Below are 22,650 nucleotides of genomic sequence, written 5' to 3'. Positions count from 1 at the left end.
ATCACTCATGGCTTCCCACCTCTCCTGACTGAGACTTGGCTGTAGTTCCCTCCCCCTGGGTATTCAGATGGGATGTGAAGGCAGAATTGGTCCCCGCCCCTCTCTCCTCTGGTGAAAGAGTTGGGGGTGGGGAAAATTGCCTCCTAATTTTTCAATCTTCCCAGCAGTTATTTTATTTGTTCCCCCCTTTCTGAGGTTCCCTTTCCTCCCCTCCCCTCAGCACAGGGAGTGACTCCTGTCTGGAATCTCTCTCTGTCCCAGCAGGTGATGGGATGGTGAGTGAGAAGGAGGAGGAGGATCCTCAATGGGAAGGTGGTGAGATGTCATCGGGAAGGTCAGAAGGGGATGTCTCTCTAGCCCATGAGAGTCAAGGCAGACCAGAGAGGCCACAAGGAAACCACCCAGAGAAGAGATGGGTTCAATCAACTCACAGTGGGGAAGGTCACAAAAACCTCAACATTAAGAGCCAGCAAGGAATACAGATGGCACAGAGAAAACATGTATGTATCGAGTGTGAGAAAAGCTTCTGTAGTAGCTCGTCTCTCCTTAGACACCGGAGAACCCACACAGGAGAGAGACCCTATAGATGTCCCAATTGCGGGAAAGGCTTCATCTCCAACTCAAGCCTCATTAGCCATCAAAGAATGCACACGGGGGACAGACCCTATAAATGCCCTGACTGCGAGAAAGCCTTCATTGCAAACAAGTCCCTCAATAAGCATCGCAAAATCCACAGCGAGGAAAGAGCCTACCAATGCCCTGACAGCGTGGAAACCTTCATCAGGAGTGAATCCCTCCAAAAGCATCAAAAGAAACACATGTCAGTGAAACCCCATCAAAGCCCTGAGTGTGGGAAAAGCTACACTGTTCATTCAGCCCTTATTGTACATCAGAGAACCCATATGGGACATGAAGCTCATGTATGCCACAACTGCGGAAGAAGCTTCAGAGACAGCAGGACCCTCATTAGACATCAAAGAATCCATACGGGAGAGAAACCCTATAAATGCTTTGAGTGTGGGAAATGCTTCCGGGCCAGCTCAACTCTCACTATCCATCGGAGACTCCACACAGGAGAGAAACCTTATAAATGCCCCGAGTGTGGGAAAAGCTTCAGATCCAGCACAGGCCTCACAAAACATCGGAGAACACATGCGAGAAAGAAATTGTCCACGGGCCCTCAATCAGGTTGGCCAAAATGAGTAAAGCATTTGCCCAATCCCACAAATATGGGCAGGATACAGTCAAATATCTATCCAGGAGCCAGCCAGCAGCAGCCAACCTCATGCTGACCAGTGACCTCTGACTCTGCCTGGCCTACAAACCCCAGGCAAAAAAAGGAGATGATTAATCAGCTCCTTGCTGCCGAGTTGTTGGGTTCTTCTGCCTCCTGACAATGTCTGGGAGAACAGGAGAGAAAGAGTACCATTAGCTAAGTCTCCTTGGACTTGGTTGCTCTTCTTTCCCATGACCTATTCCTCATCCATGAAGCCAGAGAGATGGAGGGAAGACTACTTTTAGTTCAGGCCTTTCACTCACTCTGTAGACTTGTCCCCACCTCTCCATACACCGCAACATCTGGCTGAGCACCATTACTTAAATGGATCCATTTCCTGTGCGAGGGATGTCCCAAAAACTTTGATGCCTGCTCCACTCCTTTAATTCCCCAGACTGGGAAAGGAATCTAACACTAGGAAATGCTGTGTAGAAGTTGGTGTTAATTGCTCAACGAAGGTGATAGGGAACCAAAGTCTAGCCTGACTGGTTATGAAGTGAGAAGAAGTTGGAGATAGACAGACTGGTACTGAACTAGATGTGTTTGGACTAGGAGAACTTTGATTGTTGGGGAGGGGTCTTCGGGGTGAGGCCCCTGGTTGGCACAGCAACAAGCTGATGGATTTCAGGAATGGAAGGAAATGCCCGTAATTGGAATCACTGGATGTGTGCCAAGAGTGGGTAACTCTGAAGGGGTAAGATCGCATCCTTTCTAGGGGTCACTTGAGGCCAGAGACACAAAAATATTTAGGCACCTAAAAGCCTTGTTAGGTACTACTGACATTTTCAAAACCACTGCTGAGCTGCCACCAAACCCCACAGGCACCTTGGTTTCTGCTGGGGGGAATGAACAAAGTTGGCTATGCACTGATGCTCAAAGCCCATGCCAAAGCTAAAGCCCCAGTGGCCATGAAATGGGATTCTCAGACGAGATGTTCCCACCATCTATCTCGCCATCATGATCCAATTCCATTGGCATTCTCAGACCAAACACCCAAGACCCAATACCAAAAGGCAGCCAGGTTGTGACTTTTGTGTGTCTCCCCTAGCAATTAGGGCACTCACATAGGAGGTGGGAGACCCAAATTCAAAGCCCTGCTGTGATCTGGAGCAAGGACTTGAACCCAGGTTTCCCACATGAGTGTCCTAACCAGGGGGCTATGGCTCTCCCCATCGCTCCTGTTAGAGTTGTGCCATTGTGTATAAATCATTAAATATTCATTGGTCCACAGAGGAAGACCCATCTTGGATACAGGTTCAAGATCCTGCTCTAAATGAGGCAGAGCAAGGTCTTAAACCCAGGGGAGTGCTGTAACCACTGGACTACTGGATGTACTGAGGTTGTGTCTCTCTCCTTCCCCCTTCCCCGCCAGTGCATGGACTGCTTAAGCAGCTGACCTAGCTCAGGTGCTTAACTCCAGGAGAGGGTTTCATGGCAGAGAATTCGGAGTGGAGTGGATTCCCTCTCAGATGCACAAGACCCAGATCAATCAGAGTTAGGGAATGTCACCCCTTTCCTCTTCATCTTACTGTTGCCTAGCTTAGGTGGCTCTCTGCTCAGCTTGCCCGGTTTCTGATGATTCCTTCCTTAGGCCTCTAGCTCTCCCTGCTCAATACCTGGAGGAGCCTGGGAACCAGGGCTGAGCATGTCACTGGGTGGTGGGGCACCCAGGGGTTAGGCAATGCAACACCTAAGTACCTTTGCGCTGTCACCTGCTTGAGCTCAGCCTGTAGATGGAAGAGCTTGAAGAAACCAACATGCTGGAGAACGAGGGGCTTCTCCATCAGGGATCCCAGCATCTGCTGTCACCCACAGGTCCTTCATTCTCCTGACAGGAGTCCCAACCGGACTGGGTGAGAATTGAGAAAGCACCATTCAGAAAGGCTGATCTCCATGGTGTCATACATGGAAGACATAGAGAAACCTTTGTGGGCAGTGGGAATCCCACCTGATACCCAGCAGCACTAGCTTCTAGAATGTTGTTGAACACTGTTCCCCAGCTCGGTTAGTCTCTGAGCATCTCATTTACATTGGTCCCACACTTAGAGTAGCTAAATAGCCGGTCTCATTCCAAGTTATTCTCACAGTGCTCTGCGTTGTTCTTATGAACTTTTGTTGTGGTTTGTTTTTGTTTTGTGTACCTTCTCATTTAAAATGTGCAATTCAGGAAAGGTCTCTGGCCTGTGTTAGTCAGGTCAGTCTAGATGATCACAATGGCACCAGCTAATTTGGATTTTAGTCTTACAAATTGTCGTTTATTCCCTAATAATTTCTTTTCATAATTTTTATCTTTTATTGTCCCTTTCTCTCATTTAGTCCTTATAATTTTTCAGTTCAAAATGCAATGTTCTGAACTGGCTTCTGGGCAATACTTTATTTGTGCTTTTCTTGTCTTGAATAAGGAGAAATAAAATGAGCTGAGTTCCCCAGAGTCCAGAGTCCTTTATCTAGTGAGAACCTGAGTAAACATATTTATTTAATGGGTCAAAATGGGGCTGCCAGCAAAGTCTCTTTATAAGGGTTTATAGCAGTGGTTCTTAACTTTTACTGCAGCCTGCACCCTTTGGTTCTCAAAATATGTTCTCATACCCCTTATCAAAAATCGTTGAAGTAGGTCAGTTCTTTAAACCTAGATATATTTTTTGTTTGTATATTACAGTAATTGTTAAATGTATAATGTTACTAAATACATAGGTTTGATGAAACAAAGTAGTTACGTGCCTGTGCTTAATTTGTGTTTTCGATGCTTTACCTTCTAAAAAAGTCTCGCACCCCCAGAAAGGGCATCTCGCACCCCCAGGGGATGCATGCATCCCAGGTTAAGAACCACTGGTTTATAGATTACACTTTACAAAGCCACTGAATATGTATAATAATTCCCATTTTTGCCCCTTCTCTAAAATAAATAAAAATAGCCAGATTGGCCTGAAATTTGGTAAGTCAAATCTCTCTGTGTTGAAATACCAGCTCTTAGCACTCTCATCTGAACTGAGCCTTTTCATCTCATCTCATCCAAGAAAGGAAACAGAAGAAACAAGACAACTGAGGTTCTGTTTACACTTATGGTAGTGTGTACAGTACAGGTACTATGCATATTGCTACACACAACAGTGAAAGATAGGCTGCATCCGCACTTCTCACCGTGGTGTGCAGCTCCGGCAGAGGGGAAGCAGTGATGAAAGGTTCTCGCAGTGGGAAGCTGTAACTCTATAGGCACCTAAACTCAATTGGCCCCTATGTTTTTGCACTAAAATGTCCCCTGGTGCCCATGTTTCCACCTCTGGGCATGCACACAGTTACAGGTCTATCTGTTCCTCTCTTGCTCTACTGTGGATTTTTTTATAGTTAGTAAAGTCTGAGCTCTCATTGATGCTTTCCCCACAGTCCAGGAACCATTAGAAAAGAGATAGAAAATAGAACAGAAAATATGCTAATGCCACTACATAAATCCATGGTACATCCACAGCTTGAATATGGCATGTAGTTCTGGTCGCCCCATCTCAAAAGAGACATATTAGAATTGGAAAAGGTACAGAGAAGGGCAGCAGAAATTATTAGGGGTATGGAACAGCTTTCATATGAGGCGAGATTAGTAAAAGTAGGACTGTTCAGCTTGAAAAAGAGACGACTAAAGGGGCATAGGAGAGAGGTCTCTAAAATCATGACTGGTGCTGAGAAAGCAAATAAGGAAGTGTTATTTACCTCTTCTCAAAACACAAGAACTAGGTATCACCCAATGAAATTAATAGACTGCATGTTTAAAACAAACAAAAGGAAGTACTTCTTCACACAACACATAGGCAACCTTTGGAACTCATTGCCAGAGGATGCTGTGAAGGCCAAAAGTATAACTGGGTTCAAAAAATAATTAATTAAGTTCTTGGAGGATAGGTCCATCAATGGCACAACCCCATACTCTGGGTGTCCCTACACCTCTAACTGCCAGGACAGCTGAGACTAGATGACAGATGATGGATCACTTGATAATTTCCCTGCTCTGTTCATTCCCTCTGGGGCACCTGGCATTAGCCACTGTCAGAATACAGGATACTGGGCAGATGGGCCATTGATCTGACCCAGTCTATCCACTCATATGTTCTTAATATAGGGAGTCTCTCCCATGTGGTGTCTCTGATATCAAAGAAGGGTTGAGCTCTGAGTGATTTTGTTTCTGACACTTGATACATTTTTTTCTTTCTCTCTGCTGATCCATGATTTCCTGAAAGTCCTTGAAACTTCCTCACAGTGAGTGGATTTGCACCAATTCTTCCCTGGGGGGGTGGGGGTCTGATGCTTCCTTGCATTGACACTCACAAGTGGGTCTTCCCCACAATGCCCCATGTCATTCCACTTGCTCAGGGCCTTCCCACTGAGGATGTTCCTCTGTGTTCTCATTCATTGTCCCTTCTCGCCTCCTGGGTTTGAGAGAGAATCCAGACAGGAGTCGTTCCCTGTGCTGGGGGAAAGGGAACCTCAGAAAGGTTGGGGGAAGGCGGGGGGGGGAAGAAAATAGAATAACTAATGGGAGATTTAAAAAATCTGGAATTGAATCAACATCTTTCTCTCAACTCTTTCCCCAGAGGAGAGAGAGAAGGGGACCAATTTCTGCCTCCAGATCTCACCTGAACTCCCAGGGAGAAGGTATCTATCAGGGTTGGTGGGAAGCCATGAGTGATGTCTTCTAAGAGGATATGACACCTGCTGGGCCACAGTCCTGACCTTGGGAAATGAGGCAAACCTAGAGAAGCTCATGGGTTTTCGGGGGAGGGGGATACGAGCTCTTTCCTTCATAAGTTGATGGTTTCTAACTCATTTTAGATTCCCCATGTGTCTGTGGGATGATTATGCTGGGTTTAAGAATTTGAAAACCTATTCCTAGGGAAAGTGAACAGGTGAGATGAGAGTGAATTACATATCTGAGGAATATTCCATGCATAGACTTCCATGATTTTCACCCAGTCCCCTTCATTCCAACAGATGTAAACATGGTTATGGAGAGTCAAATGTCTGTGTTGCACTCCTTCCCACCCCACACAGGGAATTGATGGACACAGCCTTGGTGTTAAGACTTTGGCCTGTTTTTATATCTCCAAGCCAAGAGATCAAAGTTATCTTCTCAGAGATCTTTCCAGTCCCATGAGCAAAAGAGGGCAGTAAAAACTGTTGGCTGTGTGACTGAGATAAAGTTGTAAGTTTGGTTTTATGGAATATTGGGCCACATTCCAGTGAGAGAAGGGGCTGTAAGAACAGGACAGCCTAAATTTCACATGCAGGGGGTCAATCTTCTCAGTTGGAAACTAACTGGAGCAGTCAGGAGGGCATTAAACTAACACATAAGGAGGTACTAAGGAGCAAATGCAGGACAAACTCAAACTCAGTGTGTCACAAACTAATTGAATCGATGTGGCAAGAATATGAAGAGAAGAAATTTTGCAGTTGTTTATATATTGATGGTATGAGTCTGGATAACTAGCAAGAAGAATTGGAAATTCTCACTGATGAGAAGAAATTTGATATAATTGACATTACAAAGACCTGGTGGGAGGATTCACAAGACCAGAATGTTAAAATCCGATGGCAGCTCAATAACAGAGGGAGAATCACACAAAAGCCCAGGCAAGATCCCTGTGGTGGGTGAAGAGAAGTTAATTTAGGTTTCGTTAAAGCACAAAAGTTGTACCACTTTATCTCTTCCAGTATAGTTAAAAAGATAGACTGCCCTAAGTGTGGATACAGCTATATGCAGCTACAAATATGCTTGTACTCGTATAGCTTATTTCCCTTCCTTTATGGGAATAGCTATACCTGTATAAGCAACTTTAAACTGGCATAACTGCAGACTTCTCTACACACAGAAGCTCTGCCAATATATATATATATATAGTTGGGTTTTGGTAAAAGCCTTTGGTAAAAACCACAAACTTTTGCAGTGTGTGTTCTCACTGAGGAGCTCGCACCGGTTCATGGTTCTACTGCAAGGAATTATGGGTCAAATGTGTGGGAAGGGAAATAAACTATACTGGTATAAACACCTTTATATTTGTATAACTGTGTCCATACTGGGGTGGCTGTAGTGAATCACAGAATCATAGAATATCAGGGTTGGAAGGGAACTCAGGAGGTCATCTAGTCCAACCCCCTGCTCAAAGTAGGATCAATCCCCAAATAAATCATCCCAGCCAGGGCTTTGTCAAGCCTGACCTTAAAAACCTCAAAGGAAGGAGATTCCATCACCTCCCTAGGTAATGCATTCCAGTGCTTCACCACTCTCCTAGTGAAAAAGTTTTTCCTAATATCCAGCCTAAACCTCCCCCACTGCAACTTGAGACCATTACTCCTCGTTCTGTCATCTGCTATCACTGAGTACAGTCTAGATCCATCCTCTTTGGAACCCCCTTTCAGGTAGTTGAAAACAGCTATCAAATCCCCCCTCATTCTTCTCTTCTGCAGACTAAACAATCCCAGTTCCCTCAGCCTCTCCTCATAAGTCATGTGTTCCAGTCCCCTAATCATTTTTGTTGCCCTCCACCGGACGCTTTCCAATTTTTCCACATCCTTCTTGTAGTGTGGGGCCCAAAACTGGACAGAGTACTCCAGATGAGGCCTAACCAATGTCGAACAGAGGAGAAAGATCACGTCCCTCCCTGCTGGCAATGCCCCTACTTATACAACCCAAAATGCCATTGACCTTCTTGGCAACAAGGGCACACTGTTGACTCATATCCAGCTTCTCATCCACTGTAACCCCTAGGTCCTTTTCTGCAGAACTGCTGCCTAGCCATCAGTCCCTAGTCTGTAGCAGTGCATGGGATTCCTCCTTCCTAAGTGCAGGACTCTGCACTTGTCTTTGTTGAACCTCATCAGATTTCTTTTGGCCCAATCGTCTAATTTGTCTAGGTCCCTCTGTATCCTAACCCTCCCCTCCAGCATATCTACCACTCCTCCCAGTTTAGTGTCATCTGCAAACTTGCTGAGGGTGCAGTCCACACCATCTTCCAGATCATTAATGAAGATATTGAACAAAACCGGCCCCAGGACCGACCCTTGGAGCACTCCGCTTGACCGGCTGCCAACTAGACATGGAACCATGATCACTACCCATTGAGCCCGACGATCTAGCCAGCTTTCTATCCACCTTATAGTCCATTCATCCAGCCCCAACTTCTTTAACTTGCTGGCAAGAATACTGTGGGAGACCGTATCAAAAGCTTCGCTAAAGTCAAGGAATAACACGTCCACTGCTTTCCCCTCATCCACAGAGCCAGTTATCTCATCATAGAAGGCAATTAGATTAGTCAGGCATGACTTGCCCTTGGTGAATCCATGCTGACTGTTCCTGATCACTTTCCTCTCCTCTAAGTGCTTCAGAATTGATTCCTTGAGAACCTGCTCCATGATTTTTCCAGGGACTGAGATGTAGTTCCTCAGATCCTCCTTCTTCCCTTTTTTAAAGATGGGCACTACATTTGCCTTTTTCCAGTCATCCAGGACCTCCCCCGATCGCCATGAGTTTTCAAAGATAATGGCCAATAGCTCTGCAATCACATCCACCAACTCCTTTAGCACTCTCGGATGCAGCACATCTGGCCCCATGGGCTTGTGCTCGTCCAGCTTTTCTAAATAGTCCTGAACCACTTCTTTCTCCACAGAGGGCTGCTCACCTCCTCCCCATAGTGTGCTGCCCAGTGCAGTAGTCTGGGAGTTGACCTTGTTTGTGAAGACAGAGGCAAAAAAAGCATTGAGTACATTAGCTTTTTCCACATCCTCTGTCACTAGGTTGCCTCCCTCATTCAATAAGGGGCCCACACTTTCCTTGACTTTCTTCTTGTTGCTAACATATCTGAAGAAACCCTTCTTGTTACTCTTAACATTTCTTGCTAGCTGCAACTCCAAGTGTGATTTGGCCTTCCTGATTTCACTCCTGCATGCCTGAGCAATATTTTTATACTCCTCCCTGGTCATTCGTCCAATCTTCCACTTCTTGTAAGCTTCATTTCTGTGTTTAAGATCAGCAAGGATTTCACTGTTAAGCCAAGCTGGTCGCGTGCCATATTTACTATTCTTTCTACACATCGGGATGATTTGTCCCTGTAACCTCAATAAGGATTCTTTAAAATACAGCCAGCTCTCCTGGACTCCCTTCCCCCTCATGTTATTCTCCAGGGGATCCGGCCCATCAGTTCCCTGAGGGAGTCAAAGTCTGCTTTTCTGAAGTCCAGGGTCCGTATTCTGCTGCTCTCCTTTCTTCGTTGTGTCAGGATTCTGAACTCGACCATCTCATGGTCACTGCCTCTCAGGTTCCCATCCACTTTTACTTCCCCTACTAATTCTTCCCGGTTTGTGAGCAGCAGGTCAAGAAGAGCTCTGCTCCTAGTTGGTTCCTCTGGCACTTGCACCAGGAAATTGTCCCCTACACTTTCCAAAAACTTCCTGAATTGTCTGTGCACTGCTGTTTTGCTCTCCCAGCAGATATCAGAGTGATTGAAGGCTCCCATGAGAACCAGGGCCTGCAATCTAGTAATTTCCCTTAGTTGCCGGAAGAAAGCCTCGTCCACCTCATCCCCCTGGTCCAGTGGTCTATAGCAGACTCCCACCACGACATCACCCTTGTTGCTCACACTTCTAAATTTAATCCAGAGACTCTCAGGTTTTTCTGCAGTTTCATACCGGAGCTCTGAGCAGTCATACTGCTCTCTTACATACAATGCAACTCCCCCACCTTTTCTGCCCTGCCTGTCCTTCCTGAACAGTTTATATCCATCCATGACAGTACTCCAGCCATGTGAGTTATCCCACCAAGTCTCTGTTATTCCAATCACATCATAATTCCTTGACTGTGCCAGGACTTCCAGTTCTCCCTGCTTGTTTTCCAGGCTTCTTGCATTTCTGTATAGGCACTTGAGATAACTCGTTGATCGTCCCTCTTTCTCAGTATGAGGCAGGAGCCCTCCCCTCTCACGCTCTCCTGCTCATGCTTCCTCCCGGTATCCCACTTCCCCGCTTAACTCAGGGCTTTGGTCTCCTTCCCCCCGGTGACCCTAGTTTAAAGCCCTCCTCACTAGGTTAGCCAGCCTGCTTGCGAAGATGCTCTTCCCTCTCTTCGTTAGGTGGAGCTCGTCTCTGCCTAGCACTCCTCCTTCTTGGAACACCATCCCATGGTCAAAGAATCCAAAGCCTTCTCTCCGACACCACTTTCGTAGTGATTCATTGACTTCCATGATTTGACGGTCTCTACCTGGGCCTTTTCCTTCCACAGGGAGGGATAGATGAGTACACCACTTGCGACTCAAACTCCTTTATCCTTCTTCCTAGAGCCACGTAGTCTACAGTGATCTGCTCAAGGTCATTCTTGGCAGTATCATTGGTGCCCACATGGAGAAGCAGGAAGGGGTAGCGATCCAAGGGCTTGATGAGTCTTGGCAGTCTCTCTATCACATCATGAATCTTAGCTCCTGGCAAGCAGCAGACTTCTCGGTTTTCCCGGTCGGGGCGGCAGACAGATGACTCAATACCCCTGAGGAGGGAGTCCCCGACCACCACCACCCGCCTCTTTCTCTTGGGAGCGGTGGTCGTGGAACCCCCATCCCTAGGACAGTGCATCTCATGCCTTCCAATCGGCGGAGTCTCCTTCTGTTCCCTTTCCTCAGATGTATCATTTAGTCCACTCTCCGCATTAGTACCTGTGGAGAGAATATGAAAATGGTTGCTTACCTGTATCTGCATTGTTGGTACATGGATGCTCCCCTTTCTTCTTCTGGAGGTCACATGCTGCCAAATTTCTTCACCATCCTTCTGTCCCCGCTGTGCAGCCTGCTCTGAATCTTCAGAACATTGTGCCCATAGAAGCATATCCTGACGTCTGTCCAGGAAATCTTCAGTTTATCTTATGCAACGCAGGGTCAATACTTGTTTCTCCAGACCTTGAACCTTCTCTTCCAATATGGAGACCAGCTTGCAGTTTGGGCAGACAAAGTCACTTCTGTCCTGTGGAAGAAAGACAAACATGGCACATCCTGTGAAGGTCACAACAGCTGAATGCTCACCATCCATATTACCTTCCTTCTATGAGCTTCCTCAGGAGCCGTAGTAACTACTCAGAGAAGCCTGCAAAATGAAAGCCTCAGTGGGCTCTCTCCAGGCGAACTCCCAGGCAAACTCCCTCTGTTAGCCTCTCTACTGTTCGCCACTCCGCTGTTCGCAGCTGACTGGCTTTTTATAACAGTCAGGCCCATTCAAGGCTCACCTGGAACAAAGCACTCCCAATTAACACTTTTCAAACAATCAAGCACATGGTCAAACTGTCCCCACAACAGACACTCAGATACTCACCAACACAGCCCCCCAATGCAGCACTTAGTGTACCTCCTCTCAGACAGATCCCAGGCAAACTCCCTCTGTTAGCCCCTCCACTAGTGGTATAACTATTTTGGTTGACATCACACCCCCCGCAACCCACATACTTATACTGGTGCAAAATCTGTGTGTAGATCAGCCCTTAGACCAGGAAGGATGGTGGGCTTAGAGGAAAGGTGAGCAGCAACATCTGATACATTGGCAACAGAAAGGACTTTTCTCCCCCAAACCTCATCAACTTGTGCTGATCCAAACTCTCCAATCAACCAGGCCACATTTCCAGTCCTCTCACCCCATCTTCTCTTTACATGTTACAGCATAACTCTGGTCATTATAATATCAGAACAGCTCTTGGGCAGGGGTCTCTCCAGGCCAATATGAGGACAGGCACTTATCTGCACAGCAGCCCAAGGGGCTTCACATTACACAGCATGTGTCTAGCCCTGCCCTCCCTGGCCTCCAACGCAGATGGTTTCCTGGCTCAGACCCGCCCGGCAGCATGGGCCCCATGGTTGCTATGCACTCAGGCAAACCCTCCTCCTGGGCAAATCTCAGAGGGATGGACACTGGGCACCCACCATCAGCTTCTCTTTTTGGGTCTGCTCATTGACTTCCTCTCTCTCTTTTTATAGCTAGGTTTCAGAGTAGCAGCCGTGTTAGTCTGTATTCGCAAAAAGAAAAGGAGTACTTGTGGCACCTTAGAGACTAACAAATTATTAGAGCATAAGCTTTCGTGAGCTACAGCTCACTTCATCGGATCCGATGAAGCTCACGAAAGCTTATGCTCTAATAAATTTGTTAGTCTCTAAGGTGCCACAAGTCCTCCTTTTCTTTTTATAGCTAGGCTCTCGCAGTGCCACCTGAAACTGGTTTTTACAAGCCATCACTACCAACCTCACAGCTGCCAGATTTCACAACCCAATCCTGCCCTGCAGGTGCCTAGGACTCACTGACACCCACGGCAGGGCTTTTTAAAGCTACACTGAGGCAGCCTGGAGAGCAGGCAGGGGTAGATTGTCCACAGGAAATGTGGGACTAGAAGGAGTGGAGACGCAGCCCACAACTCCAGTTCCACACATACCCAGGCCTCCCCCAACCAACATGTCCTCTAACAGTTAGTGCCTGCAATCAGAAAATTTGGCACTAGCCATGGGGTGCCCAGTAGCATGGGCGTTGACTTTTAGTTTTACCAGTGGATGCTCCTCTCCACCCCCTCCCTCCCATGTGGGGTCTCAGGGGGAAGAGACCAAGCAGGGGTGGGGCTTCAGGGGGAAGACGCTGAGCGGGGGCAGGGCCACAGTAGGATCTGATGAGAAACAGTCAAAAGAAAAAAAGTCCCATTCAATTACATCATGTAATGGCAGACAGCTAAAAAGTGACAAGTTTTTAAAGTGCTTATATACCAGTGCTTGAAGTCTAAATAATAAGATGGGTGAACTAGAGTGCCTCATATTAAATGAGGATGTTGATATAATAGGCATCACAGAAACTTGGTGGAATGAGGATAATCAATGGGACACGGTAATACCAGGGTACAAAATATATCAGAAGGACAGAACAGGTCATGCTGGTGGGGGAGTGGCACTATATGTGAAAGAAAGTGTAGAATCAAATGAAGTAAAAATTTTAAATGAATCAAACTGTACCATAGAGTTTCTATGGATAGTAATTCCATGCTTGAATAATAAGAATATAGCAGTAGGGATATATTACAGACCACCTGACCAGGATGGTGATAGTGACTGTGAAATGCTCAAGGAGTTTAGAGAGGCTATTAAAGTAAAAAACTCAGTAATAATGGGGGATTTCAACTATCCCCATATTGACTGGGTACCTGTCACCTCAGGACAGGATGTGGAAATAAAGTTTCTTGACACCTTAAATGACTGTTTCTTGGAGCAGCTAGTCCTGGAACCCACCAGAGAAGAGGCAATTCTTGATTTAGTCCTAAGTGGAGCACAGGATCAGGTCCAAGAGATTAATATAGCTGGACCGCTTGGTAATAGTGACCATAATATAATTAAATTTAACATCCCTGTAATGGGGAAAACACCACAATGGCCCAACATTGTAGCATTTAATTTCAGAAAGGGGAACTACACAAAATGAGGTGGTTGGTTAAGCAGAAATTAAAAGGTACAGCACCAAAAATAAAATCCCTCCAAGCTGCATGGAAACTTTTTAAAGACATCATAACAGAGGCTCAACTTAAATGTATACCCCAAATTAGAAAACATAGTAAGAGAACCAAAAAGAGCCACCGTGGCTAAACAACAAAGTAAAAGAAGCAGTGAGAGGCAAAAAGGCATCCTTTAAGAAGTGGAAGTTAAATCCTAATGAGGAAAATAGAAAGGAGCATAAACTCTGGCAAAGGAAGTGTAAAAATATAATTAGAAAGGCCGAAAAAGAATTTGAAGAACAGCTAGCCAAAGACTTAAAAAGTAATAGCAACATTTTTTTTAAATATATCAAAAGCAGGAAGCCTGTTAAACAACCAGTGGGGCCACTGGACGATCGAGATGCTAAAGGAGCACTCAAGGACAATAAGACCATTGCAGAGAAGCTAAATTAATTCTTTGCATCAGTCTTCATGGTTGAGGATGTGAGGGAGATTCCCAAAACTGAGCCATTCTTTTTTTAGGTGACAAATCTGAGGAACTGTCACAGATTGACTGTCACAGGAGGTTTTGGAACAAATTGATAAACTAAACAGTAATAAGTCACCAGGACCAGATGGTATTCACCAAAGAGTTCTGAAGGAACTCAAATGTTAAACTGCAGGACTACTAACTGTTGTCTGTAACCTATTATTTAAATCAGCTTCTGTACCAAATAACTGGAGGATAGCTAATGTGATGCCAATTTTTAAAAAGGGCTCCAGAGATGACCCCGGCAATTAGAGGCCAGTAAGCCTGACTTCAGTACTGGGCAAACTGGTTGAAAATATAATAAAGAACAAAATTGTCAGACACATAGATGAACATAATTTGTTGGGGAATATTCAATGTGGATTTTGTAAAGGGAAATCATGCCTCACCAATATACTAGAATTCTTTGAGGCTGTCAACAAGCATGTGGACAAGGGGGATCCAGTGGGTATAATGTATTTTGATTTTCAGAAAGCCTTTGACAAGGTCCCTTATCAAAGGCTCTTAAGCAAAGTAAGCTGTCATGGGATAAGAGGAAAGGTTCTTTCATGGACTGGTAACTGGTTAAAAGACAGGTTTCAGAGTAGCAGCCGTGTTAGTCTGTATTCGCAAAAAGAAAAGGAGTACGTGTGGCACCTTAGAGACTAACAAATTTATTAGAGCATAAGCTTTCGTGAGCTACAGCTCACTTCATCGGATGCATTTGGTGGAAAAAACAGAGGAGAGATTTATACACACACACAGAGAACATGAAACAATGGGTTTATCATACACACTGTAAGGAGAGTGATCACTTAAGATAAGCCATCACCAGCAAGGGGGGGGGGGGGGGGGGGGGAAGGGGGAAAACCTTTCATGGTGACAAGCAAGGTAGACTAATTCCAGCAGTTAACAAGAATATCAGAGGAACAGTGGGGGGTGGGGTGGGAGGGAGAAATACCAGGGGGAAATAGTTTTACTTTGTGTAATGACTCATCCATTCCCAGTCTCTATTCAAGCCTAAGTTAATTGTATCCAGTTTGCAAATTAATTCCAATTCAGCACTCTCTCGTTGGAGTCTGTTTTTGAAGCTTTTTTGTTGAAGTATAGCCACTCTTAGGTCTGTGATCGAGTGACCAGAGAGATTGAAGTGTTCTCCAACTGGTTTTTGAATGTTATAATTCTTGACGTCTGATTTGTGTCCATTCATTCTTTTACGTAGAGACTGTCCAGTTTGCCCAATGTACATGGCAGAGGGGCATTGCTGACACATGATGGCATATATCACATTGGTAGATGCGCAGGTGAACGAGCCTCTGATACTGTGGCTGATGTGATTAGGCCCTATGATGGTATCCCCTGAATAGATATGTGGACAGAGTTGGCAACGGGCTTTGTTGCAAGGATAGGTTCCTGGGTTAGTGGTTCTGTTGTGTGGTGTGTGGTTGCTGGTGAGTATTTGCTTCAGATTGGGGGGCTGTCTGTAAGCAAGGACTGGTCTGTCTCCCAAGATTTGTGAGAGTGATGGCTCGTCCTTCAGGATAGGTTGTAGATCCTTGATGATGCGTTGGAGAGGTTTTAGTTGGGGGCTGAAGGTGATGGCTAGTGGCGTTCTGTTGTTTTCTTTGTTGGGCCTGTCCTGTAGTAGGTGACTTCTGGGTACTCTTCTGGCTCTGTCAATCTGTTTCTTCACTTCAGCAGGTGGGTATTGTAGTTGTAGGAATGCATGATAGAGATCTTGCAGGTGTTTGTCTCTGTCTGAGGGGTTGGAGCAAATGCGGTTATATCGTAGCGCTTGGCTGTAGACAATGGATCGAGTGGTATGATCTGGATGAAAGCTAGAGGCATGTAGGTAGGAATAGCGGTCAGTAGGTTTCCGATATAGGGTGGTGTTTATGTGACCATCGCTTATTAGCACCGTAGTGTCCAGGAAGTGGATCTCTTGTGTGGACTGGTCCAGGCTGAGGTTGATGATGGGATGGAAATTGTTGAAATCATGGTGGAATTCCTCAAGAGCTTCTTTTCCATGGGTCCAAATGATGAAGATGTCATCAATGTAGCGCAAGTAGAGTAGGGGCATTAGGGGACGAGAGCTGAGGAAGCGTTGTTCTAAGTCAGCCATAAAAATGTTGGCATACTGTGGGGCCATGCGGGTACCCATCGCAGTGCCGCTGATTTGAAGGTATACATTGTCCCCAAATGTGAAATAGTTATGGGTCAGGACAAAGTCACAAAGTTCAGCCAGCAGGTTAGCCGTGACAGTATCGGGGATACTGTTCCTGACGGCTTGTAGTCCATCTTTGTGTGGAATGTTGGTGTAGAGGGCTTCTACATCCATAGTGGCTAGGATGGTGTTTTTAGGAAGATCACCAATGGACTGTAGTTTCCTCAGGAAGTCAGTGGTGTCTCGAAGATAGCTGGGAGTGCTGGTAACGAAGGGCCTGAGGAGGGAGTCTACATAGCCAGACAATCCTGCTGTCAGGGTGCCAATGCCTGAGATGTTGGGGCGTCCAGGATTTTCAGGTTTAGGAAACGGTAGGAATAAATGGTCAGTTTTCAGAATGGAGAGAGGTAAATAATGGTGTCCCCCAGGGGTCTGAACTGGGCCCAGTCCTATTTAACATATTCATAAATTATCTGGAAAAGGGGGTAAACGGTGAGGTGGCAAAATTTGAAGTTATAAAATTATTCAAGATAATTAAGCCCAAGGCAGACTGCGAAGAGCTACAAAAGGATCTCTCAAAACTGGGTGACTGGGCAACAAAGTGGCAGATGAAATTCAATGTTAATAAATGAAAAGTAATGCACATTGGAAAACATAATCCCAACTATACATATAAAATGATGGGGTCTAAATTAGCTGTTACCACTTAAGAAAGAGATCTTGGAGTCATTGTGGATAGTTCTCTGAAAACATCCACTCAATGTGCCACAGCAGTCAAAAAACCAGCAGAATGTTGGGAATCATTAAGAAAGGGATGGCTAATAAGACAGAAAATGTCATATTGCCTCTCTATAAAGCCATGGTATGCCCACATCTTGAATACTGCATGCAGATGTGGTCACCCATCTCAGAAAAGATATATTGGAATTGGAAAAGGTTCAGAAAAGGGCAACAAAAATGACTAGGGGTATGGAACGGCTGCCGTATGAGGAGAGATTAATAAGACTGGGACTTTTCAGTTTGGAAAAGTGATGACTAAGGGGGGATATGACAGAGGTCTATAAAATCATGACTGGTGTGGTGAAAGTAACTAAGGAAGTGTTATTTACTCCTTCTCATAACACAAGAACTAAGGGCCATCAAATGAAATTAATAGGCAGCAGGTTTTAAACAAACAACAGGAAGTATTTTTTCACACAATGCACAGTCAACCTGTGGAACTCCTAGCCAGAGGATGTTGTGAAGGCCAAGACTATAACAGGGTTCAAAAAAGAACTAAATAAATTCATGGAGGATAGGTCCATCAATTACTATTAGCCAGGATGGGAAGGGATGGTGTCCCAAGTTTGCCAGAAGCTGGGAATGAGCGACAGGGGATGGATCACTTAGATTCATAGATACTAAGGTCAGAAGGGACCATTCTGATCATCTAGTCTGACCTCCTGCACAGCACTGATTACTGTTCTGTTCATTCCCTCTGGGGCATCTGGCATTGGCCACTGTCAGAAGACAGGATACTGGACTAGATGGACCTTTGGTCTGACCCAATGTGGCCATTCTTGTGTTCTTATGAATTTATCCTAGAACCACAACAGAGGTAATCTTTGCAGCTGAGATCACCAAACCTGGAATAATGGGTTAACGAGGGTGATACCCTTGTATATATATGGCTTATGGGCGAGGGAGTCACTGTACAGGTAGGTAGGGTGGGTAAATTGCAATAGGTGAGCATCACCAGGATGGCTGGAACCACCCTTTGCTTGCACACCAGGATCTGCCATAACAGTATTGGGCTTTCATCATCCTGATCATGAAAGTTGTGCTGACCAGAGAATAGGAGAGAGACAGAACTACATGTCATAGAATCATAGAATATCAAGGTTGGAAGGGACCTCAGGAGGTCATCTAGTCCAACCCCCTGCTCATGTCCTGAAATGGTAACTTTAAACCATTTATTATAATATTAGCGGGCCGAAATTGCCCCTGATAAAAAATCCTCTCTAACAAAAGGGAAGGGAGGGGAAGTTTTAAATGCTTTAGCTCATTTTCCAGGACACTCCCACAAAAGACACAAATGGAGGGCTATAGACATTCATGTGCAAATACCTCAGATGGTGAAGGAGATTTGATGGCTACGCAGACTAGCAGTGTCAAAATTAACATCTCACTAAGAATATAATGATGCATTTAATATCTATCGTAACTTCATGCTGCATAGTCTTAGGGCTTTTCTATATGGGGAATCATACCGGTATAACTATACCAATAATGACGTTGTTATACAGGAATAACTACCTGGATGGACACTCCTATTTGGGAATAAAGCTTTATCTATGTTGGAAGTTAGCTGAGTGTTGGAGAGAGGCAAAATAACGATTAAGGAAATCTGTCCTTATTGGTAGATCCAAAGAAATAGAAGTTTATATGGCAACTCAGGAAATCAGACACCCCTGAAGTTACAAAATAACAAAGAATAAACGTGTGCTATAGAGAAAATAAAAACAAAAAAAATTGAAATAACAATTGTAAATTACAAAATCACAATAATAGGATATTTTATATTACAAAACACTATGGCATGTGATTGCTTATCATTTTCTATTTTTGTATGCTATTTAAACCATACATTAAGTAGCCTGACATCTATCTGTTCACCGTTAAACAAGGTAAATGATGATGTGCTAAGGTCAATGAGTCAATGAATATAAAAATAGTGTTTTAAAAATAAATGGAGTGAAACGACATTTCCAGAGGATTACAGGAAATGGAGCAGAACCACAGATAAGACAAATCTGTTAGCTACTATGAGGCTATGTGCATGGGCACATTCCATCTATGTAAACCGACAAGGAATTCTTTTAAACACCAAAAACATGTATGATAACGACAAACATTTTTAGGATGGCATCTGTGTGTAAACTTCTTCTGTATCCCGTCTTTTTTGTCAGTTCAGTACATCAGTTCAGATAGAGAAGAGCAGCTGTATCTGCGCTTTGGGCCACACTGCACCTTTAACACCATAACCCTGGGGAGAGGGCGCTGAATTGGACCATCCAGTGAGGAACACAAGCCCCCCTGCCAGTCCACACCTTATTTTAACAACGACTGCACATGGCTCACCCCACTTGTGGTAACTTACGCCTCCCTATCCCAGGGTTTCCCTGTCTGGCAGTACATTCCCCCCTTTCTAAATCCCACTCCTCCACTCTGTGCCCAGTTGTCTTTCTCTCCTTTCCCTTCCCTTCACCTGCTTGACCCTGCTCCGGGCTGTTTTGTTTTGGGCACAGATTAGCTCAGGTTTACAGCGGGGAACAGATCTGGGGATGGCGAGTGAGGGCAGCAGTTTCAGCAGATGTTAAAGAGCACAGCTCAGATCCATCCAGCCTGCTCAGTGACAGCAAAGGAGCAATTCCTGATTCTGACTCTTGCACCTGCCCCACAGCCCAGCCCACTGAAATGCCCCAGCAGGCCTCCAGGGCCATCCTGCATGCTCCAGGCTGCATTCCCAGCCACCGGGCCATGACTCCTCTGCCACTACAAAGGACTCCTTGGCCTGGGGGCAGGGAGAGGCTGCGGTGGGACATGGACGGGGTGGCTCCACCCATAGCGGGGTTTGGCTGGTGCCTCCGGCACCTCTCTGTCAGGAGTGTTTGTGACACCTGGTGAATGGCGCTGTCTGATCCCAGGCTGTGAGGGGGAGACTAGGTGTGGGGGGGATGCAGGGAGGGGGCTGGGATCTGGGAATCAGAACCCCTGGGTTCTATTTCCATGTTGCAGACTGAGGAAGTCCCCGATCCCAGGGAGTAGTTGTAGTGCAGGTTGGTATCGAGGGGCACAGGAAGGGGCTGGAGCAGCAGAGAGTTTGCAGCTCAAGGGGCGGAATAAGAAAGGGGGAATAATAAAGAACAAAGGGATCATATAAACTATGTAGGTCCAAGCTGCCCCTGTGAGCCGGGAGCCCAGGCTGAGCCGCTGCTGCTCCCCAGCGGGGTCTGTGCCCAGGAGAGACCTGCACTAAACCCCCTCTGTGCCTAGCCAGGGAGACTTTATACGGTGGCTGGAACCAACCCCTGGCTCCAGCTCCTCAGCCGGAGACTGCAGGTAGTTGAGAGAGACCTGGGGGGAAGTGCTGGCTGAGCTGGGCAGGAAAGTAACTCTGCACAAAGGGCCCCGGGATGCCAAAGGGCCTCAGCTCTTGCAGCCCCTGGGAAAAAACCTTGTCCCTTTTGTTATCAGTGCACCTGTGGGACTGGGATCTGAGCTGCAGGAGCAACAGTGAAGCGGCTGCTCTTTCCTTCCAGGATTCAGACTGGAGGTGCAGGTGAGAGAGAGGCTGCAGGGGCTGAGAACAATTCCCAGAGGTGTTGCGAGGAAGGAAGAGGGGAAAACGAGACAGAGGTGGAGAGGGCGAGGTGAGAAATGGTGTGAAAGGTGATAGATTGAACGGTCTTTGTGCCGGGGACTTAGGGGACTAACAGAAAGAGGGGAGCGGTGGGGTTCATTCATCATTTAAAAGTCTAGCCCCCTTGCAAATCTCCCCTCAGACTCTGCAGTGATAGGATAAACCTCCCCAGTATTAAAATCCTGACAAGGATGTGTTTGTTCCAGGAGTTTGACAGGTCTAAAAGGACTAGGGCTATGTGTGTTTCTATGAACATTTTGAAATAAACTCTTCTCCCTGTAATAATGTGATGGACACCTCCTGAAATGATCCATGTGTGTCCCTTGGAAGAGGTTCTCAATATTTTTGCTAATCTGAGCAAACTGATTTTAATAGGCAGCAGGTTTAAAACAAACAAAAGGAAGTATTTCTTCACACAAGGCACAGACAACCTGTGGAACTCCTTGCCAGAGGATATTGTGAAGGCCAAGATTATAACAGAGCTCAAAAAAGAACTAGATAAGTTCATGGAGGATAGATCCATCAACAGCTATTAGCCAGGATGGACAGGGATTCAAAAACCTTTCAAGTGTCCCTAGCCTCTCTTTGCCAGAAGCTGGGAATGGGTAACGGGATGGATAACTTGATAATCACAGTTCTGTTCATTCCCTCTGGGGCACCTGGCATTAGCCACTGTTGGAAGACAGGATACTAGGCTAGATGAACCATTGGTCTGACCCAGTATTGCCATTCTTCTGTGCTTATGATTATTCCATATGGAGGGTTCTAGCCACATGCAGGGCCAGGCCATGTTGAATGTTAAGCTATTTTTAGAATATTTGTGCTTCAAAAAAGTCCATTAAAACAGTTGTTTTTATTTTTATACAATCAAATAACTTTATAATGGCTTTAAAAATAATGTTTTTGTGTTTTTTTTTGCGGAGTAGAAAAGGCCTTTCAAATTTAATACAAAAATGGATACATATTAACCTCTTATGTTAGCGCTTTCCCCTTCCCCATCAGTAATTTATTTATTAGTCTGATTGGATCAGATTAGTGCCTCAGTGATTTAATATCTTAAATCCCATTGAAAGTCGATAGGACTTACCTCCTGATTGATTTAGGTGCTTTTAAATTTTGTATTACTTAATTTACAGATTTATCAGAAACCAAATTCTTTGACCCAGACAGGTGCAACAGGGGATGGGTCACTTGATGATTTACCTGTTCTGTTCATTTCTTCTGGGGCACCTGGCATTGGCCACTGTCGGGAAACAGGTTACTGGGCTAGATGGACCTTTGGTCTGACCCGGTATGGCTATTCTTATGTTCTTATGACCAGATCCTACTGCCTAATCTGGACAGCTGCTGAGCTGTAGCTTAGATAAACCAGTGAGTCTATGCACTATGAATTTTTAAATGTGACCTGCAAGAGGAGAAAAATATGTTTTTAGCTAACTGTTATGTTTGAATAAGAAAAAGCTGTAAAGGTTTTAATTTTATTTCTTTTCTTTTCTTTTCTATTCTTTCTTTTGTACAGTAGAAATTCCCATCTGATGTTCTCCAAGATGCTTTCAAAGGTGATGTTCAGAGAGGAAAGTATGGGTTTGCACCCATTTTCAGAAGTTTCCACTGACTTTGAATGCCTCAGTTTTGGGGTGTCTGACTTGTGACACCACAAGCCTGATTCTCAGGGAGTGTTGAATTGCCATAGATTTCATTAGGAGTTGTAGCAGCTCAGCATTTCTGAAACGAGGCCCAAGATGTTTCAGGGTAGGTACCCATAAATTAAGGAAAGCAGAGTTAGTAGCCTCTTGGAAAACTTGGCCCACTGTTCTCCCTAAGTGCA

The 22,650-nt window shown here is 45.3% G+C and overlaps 1 protein-coding gene across 1 annotated transcript in view; it reads left to right on the top strand.

The window, feature by feature from the left end:
* Window positions 1-482: 482 nt before the first annotated feature.
* LOC119843034 (zinc finger protein 345-like) overlaps window positions 483-22,650 on the top strand; it is a 34,047-nt gene continuing 11,879 nt past the window's right edge. Inside the window, exon 1 of the mRNA XM_038371932.1 lies at window positions 483-1,188. Coding sequence (XP_038227860.1) covers window positions 483-1,188 — 706 coding nt within the window. The remainder of the gene's footprint in view (window positions 1,189-22,650) is intronic.

This window comes from Dermochelys coriacea, chromosome 14 (genome assembly GCF_009764565.3).
Source record: "Dermochelys coriacea isolate rDerCor1 chromosome 14, rDerCor1.pri.v4, whole genome shotgun sequence".
Lineage (NCBI taxonomy): Eukaryota > Metazoa > Chordata > Testudines > Dermochelyidae > Dermochelys > Dermochelys coriacea.
Note: the sequence above shows the minus strand (reverse complement) of the source record. Positions and strands in the feature narration are given on the sequence as shown.